Source organism: Balearica regulorum, chromosome 18 (assembly GCF_011004875.1).
Source record: "Balearica regulorum gibbericeps isolate bBalReg1 chromosome 18, bBalReg1.pri, whole genome shotgun sequence".
NCBI lineage: Eukaryota > Metazoa > Chordata > Aves > Gruiformes > Gruidae > Balearica > Balearica regulorum.
Window position 1 is genome coordinate 11,986,690 of NC_046201.1, and position 9,502 is coordinate 11,996,191.

The 9,502-nt window shown below is 47.8% G+C and overlaps 1 protein-coding gene across 4 annotated transcripts; it reads left to right on the forward strand.

The window, feature by feature from the left end:
- Positions 1-1,071: 1,071 nt before the first annotated feature.
- Positions 1,072-8,403, forward strand: MFSD6L (major facilitator superfamily domain containing 6 like). 4 transcript variants are annotated; one of them, XR_012838257.1, is made up of 3 exons: positions 1,072-1,205; positions 5,027-5,240; positions 7,683-8,403. XR_012838257.1 is itself a non-coding variant. In XM_075770622.1 (2 exons), coding segments are annotated over exons 1-2 (1,545 nt in total). In that variant the 5' UTR covers positions 1,139-1,296; the 3' UTR covers positions 7,794-8,394. The 4 variants fall into 4 exon arrangements, 2 of the variants coding, with proteins under 2 accessions (XP_010298760.2, XP_075626737.1); XR_012838256.1 differs by having other exon boundaries at positions 1,139-2,840; positions 7,683-8,395; XM_075770622.1 differs by lacking the exon at positions 5,027-5,240 and having other exon boundaries at positions 1,139-2,840; positions 7,793-8,394.
- The last annotated feature ends 1,099 nt before the right edge of the window (positions 8,404-9,502 follow it).

Consider the following 9,502-nt stretch of genomic DNA (forward strand, 5'->3'; position numbering starts at 1 on the left):
TTACAGTTGCCTATGATAAGAAGGGAACAGAGATGGCTGCTCAGAAGATGAGCCGGTTACCTGTCAGCCGGCAGGGGAGGGATGCTGCAGATGGGCTGGGGATCCAGGCCAGCCCTGACGGCGATGGGGAGGGATGGAAGGAGCCCTGACACCTGGGCAAAGCCCCTCGAACAGCACCCAGTGCCAGACCGATGCCTCATTCCGCTGCAGTGACTCGCTCGGTTGCCCAGGCTGGGTCAGCGTGTCCCGCGGCGCGGGGCTGAGCAGGAGGTTGTTCTGCAGGGCTGGGGAGCACCCAGTGCCAGGGGCTGCCTCGCGTGGGACGTTGTCTGCAGCTGGGGAGATTTTACACAAAAAAAGGGAAACCATTTCCTCTCTGCTTTGTGACCAGCATGGAAGGGTTTGGTTCTCAAAATACATCCTGACTCTGAATTGCAGTGTTTAGCTTTTTTTTTTCTTCCCCCACATATGAGGAAACACTGCAGCAAACAATCTTTCCTTTTGGGACCTGAACCAAGTTGGAACATTCCTGCCACCACTTGAGGGAAAAAAATCCCCCACGTCCTTTATTTTGTGTGAGAGAGGCAGCAGAACCGCTCTGCTCCTCGCAGCGGCTGGGACGCTCCGGCATGACCTGCCTGGCGGGGGAAGGCACGGGGGTAAAGACCTCGGAGCACGGACATTGCACGGGCATCCACCTCCTACCCCATGGTCTGCAAATCTCATTCCCTCCAGGATAAGGATAAAAATAAGTAACTGTAAGGATCGAAAACAAATGTTAATCTGAAGAGGAAGTATTAAATATGAGCTCATATATTCAGGCTGGGTGTCACAGTCAGGTCTCGCAGGCCGCTGGCCATGTAGCAAAGCCTGCCTCCCCGCCCGATGCTCCCCCAACACCCTCTCGGCGTCGTGCACCGGGTGAGGCTCCTCGGCCCCGCCACGGCCCGCGGGACCCCCGTTCTCTGCCGGGGAAGCCGGGGCTGAGGGGACCGGGGCTGCGGTGGCCGCGCTGAGGGGACCGGGGCTGAGGGGACCGGGGCGGGCCGCGGCCATTCCCCTCCCGGCCGGAAGGCGGCGCTGCCCTCCCCACCGCCCGCCGTCTCCTGGCAACGGGGCGGGCCCGGGGCGAGGCCCCGCGGGCGGCGGCAGGTGCGGGCCGGGCTGGGCGGGCTGGGCGGGCGGCGGCGGCCCGCGCCGTGCAGGTACGGTCACCGCGGCCCGGAGGGGTGGGGGGAGGTCCTGGAGGTGCGTGGCCGCCTCGCCGGTGCCGCGGGAGGAGCATGCGGCGGCGCCATGAACGAGCAGTGGGACGTCGGCCGGGCCCTGGCCCTCTCCGGCCTCTTCCGTCTCTTGCAGGGCGCGGGCAGGGCCTGCGCGGCCCCGTTCCTGACGCTGTACCTCCGACACCTGGGGCTGCCGGCCTCGCTGGTGGGCGTCGTGGCCGGAGCCAAGCACCTGGCAGCAGCCTTCTGGGCTCCCCTCTGCTCCCGCTGCCCCCAGGGCCGCAGGAAGCGGCGCCTTCTGGTTGCCGGCTCCTTGCTGGGCTCGGCGGGGGCCAGCCTGCTGCTCACCCTCATCCCACCCGCCCATGGGGACGTGGGGTACAAGTACTGCAACGTCAGCCAGCAGCCGGGTGACCGAGGGACCACCACCACGGTGCCCGGCCCGGGCACGAGTAGCCACAGTGTTTTAAGCACGAGTGCTATTACGAACACAAAAGCTGTGTCAAAAGAAACGATGAAAACAGCTGCTGGTGTTTTGATAGCGAGCAGAAAGCCAATACTAACCAGTTCAGCCTTCCAGGGATTATTTGGCCTGATGGATACGCTTGAGCAAAAAGACAGAGGGGTTGGTGATGATGATACAAAGACAAATGGCTACTTGGATGGTCCGTCTGGCTGGACAACTTCTGTGAAAGCAGTTAACTGGGAGACAAGAGAACCAGAAATGCCGGCTTCCCACAGACCTCCCCTACGTGGACTCAAGAAGGAAATGAGCAGTCTGGGTTCTGCTGCAATAGATCTTGCTGATAATGCTGCAGAAAGCCTTTATGGTACTGAAAGTAATGAGCTCTCTTTGTTTAAAACAACTCTTCCTACTATTGGAGGTGCTTATGCGTCTGGAAACCTTTCAGACCACTGGAAAGATGCTCAAGATGTCAGCTTCGAGGCAGCGCGAAACATCTTTCAGGACAGAGAGCATCAGATTTTTTTTATGGTACTGGGTGCTGTTGTGCTTTGGGAGTTGTTGGCCACTTCTCTCGAATGGGCAGTGGATGACAGTCTCTATGAATATCTTGACTTCGTTGATGCGACCGACAGGTACAGCAAGCTGTGGATTTGGAGTTACCTGGGTGCATCTATAGGTGCCTGCAGCATTGCCGTATTCGTGGATCAGCTGAACTGCTTCCTCAGCGGTACAATCACCCGCCTCGCTGTCCATTTCTATGGCTATGCTCTCCTGATAACACTCTCGTTGCTTGTCAGTGTCTTTTTTCCTGTCCATGTTCCCAAGAAAACTGACCGTGTTAACAAAACTGCCAAAGCCCTGGCCCTCCTGTGGAGCGACGGCCGAGCCATCCTGTATGCCATCACTGTCTTCCTCACTGGTGCGGCTGGGTCTGCGGTGCACAACTTTCTCTTCTGGCAGATGCAGGACCGAGGCAGCAGTGAGCTGTACATGGGGCTCTCTGTGGCTGTTGGGCTACTTGCTGAAATTTTGCTTTATTTCTTCAAAGGGAAGTTGCTGAGGACTTTCTCGAGCAGCAAAATTGTTGCAGTCAGTCTGAGCCTCCTGGCAGTACAGCTTCTGTGCTACTCCTTCTTGTGGACTGCGTGGTCAGTTCTCCTTATCCAGATTTTATCTGCCTTCAGTAGCGGTGCTTTGTGGTGGGTGGTTAACATGACGGTGGATGACATAGCCACTCCAGGCATGGAGAGGTCCCTGCAAGCTCTTCTCCAGGACCTCTGCTACGGTGGAGGAGCAAGCTTGGGCAGTTTTGCAGGAGGATTTGTTGTGAAATACTTGGGTCTGGCAGTTCTGTACAGGGCGTGCTGCGTGTGCCTTGTGCTGTGGCTCTTCTTGTTCTTAATTGTCCAATCTAAATTGCCACGGCAGAAAAAAATTAATTATTCTCGTCTCCTGGCTGCCGATTCCAGTGATATGAGTGACTCTGATGAGGAGAATGAGAGGGACTGGCTGGTAAAAGCTATGAAGGATGAGAGCTTTAATAGAAGTTGGTCACAACAGCATGGGATCAATTAATCTGTACTTGAATATAGGGAGCGGAGTGGTAATGTGGTATGATGATGCCCAGAAATTACTATTAGTTCTAAAGTGCAAAATATATACAGTATATATCTGACAGGACAGATTTATATTTAAAAAAATTATAAATATTTTTATTTTCTTAATTTATAGCATAGTAATTTTTCCTTTTTTAACTTAATGATTTTGCTTCCAAAATCCTAACAAGGTATTTCAGGTATACATCTGCTGAAATGAATGTAACTAAGTTTTTAGTCAAAAAGCAAACTTAAATTGAATTCTTGCTCCTCAGAGCTGATGCTGTGGAAACTGTGAGCGAAAGCTGTGACCTGTACTTTGACACAGTTGAATGAAAAATATTGTAATGCTAACAGCACACTAAACTTTTTCAGGGTGCTATGTCTGTGAATAAGGGGTGTGAATAAAAAAATGGTTTATTTGCTCCGGTTTGATTTGTAAAATCAGGCTTTGCTACAGACTGTCTTCTCATGTTTTGGGATTTAAGTACGCTTCTGCATTGGTATCTATTGGGAAAAACCTACCCGGTCTGCTCACAGTCAGTGCCTGTCCCTATTCAGCAGAGCAGCCTGTGGACTTCCGTGTGTTTATTTACCTAAGGTGGCACCCAGGGACGCAGGGTGACCAGGAAGCAGGCTGCCCTCCTGATTTAAGTAACTTCTGCAGGCTGGGAATCAACTCAGGGCAATATCCATTCAGAAAGAGCTTGGCATTGGCTGAGTTGATCTGGTTGAAGCTGGTGATCCTCCCTGAGGACACCCGCCTTCTCACCTTTCCTATTCAGAACTAAGTCTTGTCCTAAGCTGGGCCTGCTAAGTCCAGAAGGATCCTCAAGCTGCCTTATCTGCCTTGCCTTAACCTCAAAAGCACGTAGATTTCAACACCTCTTCAGTAGGTCAGATTTGCTTACAGATGAAAAATTGGTGGTCTGATATCATTAAAAGATCTGTGTCGCACCTTAAACAGGGCTGACGGAGAAACTTTGAGCCTTACAGTCCTTTCAGCTACCATCAAAAGCTTATTAGTTTTATTAGGTACTTTCTTGGTCAAGTGCTTACATCATTCCTTTGCAGAGGGATAGATTTTAATAACACCTTCCTAATGTTTTACAAGCCATGAGACAGCTGCAAAAAGCAGAATATTTATTTAAATGCGTATTTAATATGTAATATATAAGTGGCATTACCATCTGTCACCCCACTGTGTTCTGGACTCAGTAGAAAGTGGTTGGAGACGAGGAGAAGCAATGCCGTTGAAGATAATCTCTTTCTCTGTGTGCATTGATTCCAGATTATCTTTACATCAAATGCTTTCAGGGTAATTAGCTCTCTGTTTTCCTCACACAAATCACTGTGCCATACAGAATACTCTACTAGAATGACTCTATAGATAGAATTGTCCTCATGCCAAGAATAGCTGGAACTTTTTATTAAGATGTTACCTTCTCCCAGGAATTCAAACTCAAGTTGAAAACAATTTTAGTGTCAAGAATATATCCCAGCCTTATTATCATTTAATACCTCAGGAACTCTAATTACTTGTTAATAGAGTATCTGACTTCAGTCTTGAGTAACATAACTGCAAGCAGCACATCATAGAGCCATGTGTGCTTTTGTGAGATGAATGCTGCAGAAATAGCTGGAATGGTTTAAAATTCGGTGGCTGCTTTAGTTGGAAGCGACTGCCATCATTTGAAGCCAATTAAATGGGTTATACGTGCTCTTTTTATCTGCTTCAGCACAGAATCAGCTGCTGTAATTCCAGTTTTGCAAAGAGAAACCTTGAAATGAAAAGCACTTGTGCAATCTGTCCTGTGACCGTGGCGGAGGGGTGATAATGGCCGCCCGGCAGAGCCACGGTGCGACTCTCCTGGCTCTTACCTCCGTGGTCATTTTGGCCATGGATGTTTAGATGTGCTCAGCCCTTGCTGCTGTGAACAGGGAGGATTTAAGGTATGGCCCAAAGCTTAACTTCGGTGTAATAATCTTGCATGATAATTTTTTAAAAAGCTATTAATCCAATAAACACATTTGTTGCTTATTCAGGGAAGAATCATATTTGTACCGATTGAAATACATTCTGAATTGCAAACCACTGTGGAAGCGGACGTGGCAGAGGCTCATTCGCTGGAGAAATGGCACCAATTTGATTAAATCATTTTCTGCCGGGGTTTCTGCAGTCTCTGTGTGTGAGCTCCACAACATCAGTGACTCAGTTTCTTCTTCTCTGATGGTCGCAGACCCTGCAAGCCAAAAGGATAAAGGAGGAGGTGGACTTAAATTGTTCTGTGTGAGACTTCTTCGCTCCGAGCATGGCTTTGTTGTTCTTGCAGAAGAAGGGAGGTGCTAAGGCATTTCGTGCCATTGGGAGTAAAATGTAACTGAGAAGAACCAAACTGCCTTTGGGGAAAATAGATTCTCGAGATGTACTTCCAACCACATCAGCGGTTATTTTTGCATCACTTTGCAACTATTTGCAAAAAAATTGATGTTGAAAATTCTGTTTCTTTAAGTTTTTATTCTTAAAGAGCAATTGCAAGGTTAAAAATGATTATAAAATCACATGAGATTTTACTGTTTGCCTACCTCACAGTGAACTTTAAGCAAATTTCAGAGGCTTATATGTAGAAATACTTCTTTTTTTGCCCCTTGGTGTCAGTCTGGGGTCTAAATTGAGTTGTGTCCTTCTTCTCTGAATACAATTTGATTTAATTGAGCTCAGCAAGCAAAGCATAGTCAGCGTTGAGAAGCGAGTTCCGCACCATAACGGTCATTGTAGCTCTTAGATTTTAAATTTCGCATAGCTCAATGTACGCATACCTTCTGAGAAGTTTCAAAGGATCTAAGTAAATCAGTTTTATTAGATGAGACATCATTTGCCAAAAAATGACGAAGGCCTCTCTGCTTATCATGAAACAACTTAAAGGCCCTGCAGGTAGTTTCGGTATACAGCTGATGCAGCTGAACTGGAGTCTGCGTAACTCGTTGCATCAGACACCTTATCTTGCTTTTAAAAAATGTGTTCCCAAGTTATAAGGGAACTAAAATTGCAGATTCTGTCTTTCTGGCAGTTATTTTATGATGGGATATTGCGAATGTTTCCTTCAGCTCCTCTCTGTGTGCACCTCACATCTGCCATTGACTTAAATAGCGTGGTGCTTTCAGCATACGAAATCAGGTAAAACTCTGTGGGCACTGATCTCTTAAGTCTTAATTTTTCTTGTGGATCTGATCAGCATAGTAAGATCCTTTCCAGTGTTCTCCAAAGATTTCTGTAATTCAGCAACCACGCACAGCATGTTTCTTTGTGGACTGTAGCAAAATCTGCCCAGGTGAATTCACAGAGAGGTTTTTGTCTTTTTGTAACGAGGCGTTTCCCAAAATGGTAGACACGGTCCGTTTAAGGTAAGTCCATGTAGCTGTAGTTTCATGAGGAGGGGAGAGGGATGTTTGAGAGAGCTGTGGAGTTACTCTGCATGTTCTGAATCTTAAAAACAAGAGCTCTTGAATCGTCTTTTCTTCCATGACGGGGCGTAATGCCTCTAAGGCATTACACATGTGTTCGGTGTGTTCTCGTTTTGTTCATCTCTAAAGTACAGACAAGACATTACCAGTCTGATTTGAACTCTTAGCTGAATTATGATTACAGCATGATACCGAAATTCTGTGCCTTTATAATATCGATCCCATATAGACTTCTTAAAAGTATTAGGCAGCTCCTGACCATTACTGGCATGAGCACTAAGTAGTACTAATGCAGGGGGAAAAAAAAGAGTCTTACCTTTAAATATCTTGACAGTCTCAGCTTGGCATCTGTATTGCTGTATTTATCAAGAGGGAGCCAATGTGAAGGGATCTCTGCTGATTTAGACTGGACATTTCTCAGGGAACAGATATTATTTTTATTTTCTGCATGGTTTTTCCCTGGGGCCTGGTTTTGCTGTAATTTAAATGACTTTTTCTTTCTGGCTAAGGGTAGGTATTTACTTTAAATTGGGCATGTTGAGACCATAAAACTGCGAACCCAAATGTAGAGGTGAGTATGAGGCAACTTTAAAATGAACCTTTGCCTCACCTTTAATATTTAGAAATCTTGCTGGAAGAAATCAAGGAACAGAAAGCGCAGTTATCTTATCACGACCTCACCAGTACAGGGAAGTTGTTGGTGACATGGCTTCGTTTTTCAAACTTGGAGAACATTTCTACCTGTAATCATGTTGAGAGGTCAAAGCTTCAAATGGCCGTGTCCATCCTCATGTGCTCCAAGCTGAGTTTTAATTCTGTCTGGATTTGTCAGCACCTTTCAAGTGCCTGGGAGATTGTATTACTGTTGCTTGGTACTGGATACTGTTCTGTTTATAACTTTATAATGTATGTGTACTTCCTGTTGTGTAGGTGCTTGATTTCTACAGAAGTGTCTGTATACCAGGAAAGGTTAGCGCTATTAAGAAATATTCAGCTAGTGCTCTGAAAGTGTTGCTGCTAGTGACTCTCCTCTCATGCAGACCGGTGTGAAAGTTGCCTCAAGACCCATCAAAACTCCTCAGCTGTGGATTCGAGGACGAAGAGCGTACCTGTGTGAAGGAAGAACCCCAGAGTTCGCCTGGGAGGCAGTTCGCACGGGGCACACGGACTGTAGCGTGTGCTGCACTTGATTTGCATTCACCTCTGCAAAATGGATTTGCACATAATGATCGCATTCAATGCGGCAGACCAAACTGTGCATTAATTGGATCATAACTCTGTGTATGACTCTGGACTGTTTGATTTAATCCCATGTTTTTATTAAGAATAAAGTGAGCGTATAGAATGTGGTGAATTCAAGTTGCAGCCCAGTGCAGACCTGGCTACTCTTGTCAAAAGTAATCCTATAGAGTATTCGACTGAAGAACTGATTAAAATATTTACACATTCATTTTCTCTGCATTGTGGAGCAATCAACACATGGTGAATCACTTCAGACCTGAGTTCATAATTATAGTGATGGCGGATGCTCATCATTTAATGAGCTGAGGAACAGCCAGTTGGTGGGTATTCTTACCTTTCACACTAAAACACCAAACGTACAAAATCCTGAAGTGGCTCAGTCCCTCGGCTGGCCTTTGCCTGTCTAACTGGGAGCCTGGGAGTTAAAAGTACAATGCAGCTGCCTTAGAACACTCAGGGCATTCCTGAACAATTATTTGAATAGTGAAACTTTGTATTTTTCAAGAGTCACCGTTTCAGCCTGGGGTGGGTTACAGCAGGATTTTGTGGCCTTGTGGCTTTGTGTTGCTCCTGTCCGAGTGGTGCTTCTGCGTCCTCAGAGGATTGCTGGAGTGAGGCGCTGCTGTGGCTGCGCACAGTTCACAGCCTCTCAGACACTGCTGCTGCATTCCCAGCCCAGAGCAGCAGCTCCCACGTCCGTCTTGTTTGTTTGTTTGCTTTTTTTTATGCATAGGCTTTTAATTTTTGTCTCCTCATTTTGTTTATATGCTGCAGTTATCCTCAATGAATGAAGCACTGTCTCCTTTGCACATGTTCTGGTTTAAAACACTGGATTGGATCAAAAGTCAGCAGCTCTCTGGTTTTTGGAGATGGGAATTCCAAGATTTTGCTCAGATTTATGCCAGTTCCTGTAAGGACATTTCATATGGGTTAGCTCGGCAGCCTGTTTCAGTGGGGAGGGGAGCAGCTAGAGAGGAGGATGCTGCAAGGTACTCATAGCAGATACCCCAGTCCGGTTTTTCTCTGCACCAGCCCTCTGGTTGCCATGCCTCTGTTCCGCTCACCAATAGCTTATCTCACTGCATGGACTCTTGACTTCCAGCAGTGTCCCTGCCCGCCAGGCGGGAGGACAGCGGGGTGGCAGGGTGAGAGGGCAGAACCCAGCAGCTGCTCCCCCAGGCTTGGCCCTCACCTCTCTGCTGCCACCGCTCCTGCTGCTCTTCAGCCCAGTGACTTCAGGTGGCACTTCCCAAAATGTGCTGGAGGGTGTCTCTGAGACCCCTTGCCAAGGTGGTGGGTCCTGAGCCCAGCCTCATCCTCGCCTTGGACCTGTGCTGTTGCACAAAGCCAGCGTGGGGACATCGGTGCCACCTGTGGACACGTCCTAGCAGAAAAACGTGTCCTAGCAGAGGACGTGTGTGCCCCCCGTGAGTTTTGGGGAAGGTGGTGCTGAGGTGTGTGCCTCCATGCGGCACAGCAGGTTGTCAGACCTCAGTGGAGTAAGTGCT

Coding starts and splice junctions, on each gene's coding strand:
- MFSD6L (XM_010300458.2), top strand. CDS start 1,297: ATGAACGAGCAGTGGGACGTCGGCCGGGCCCTGGCCCTCTCCGGCCTC.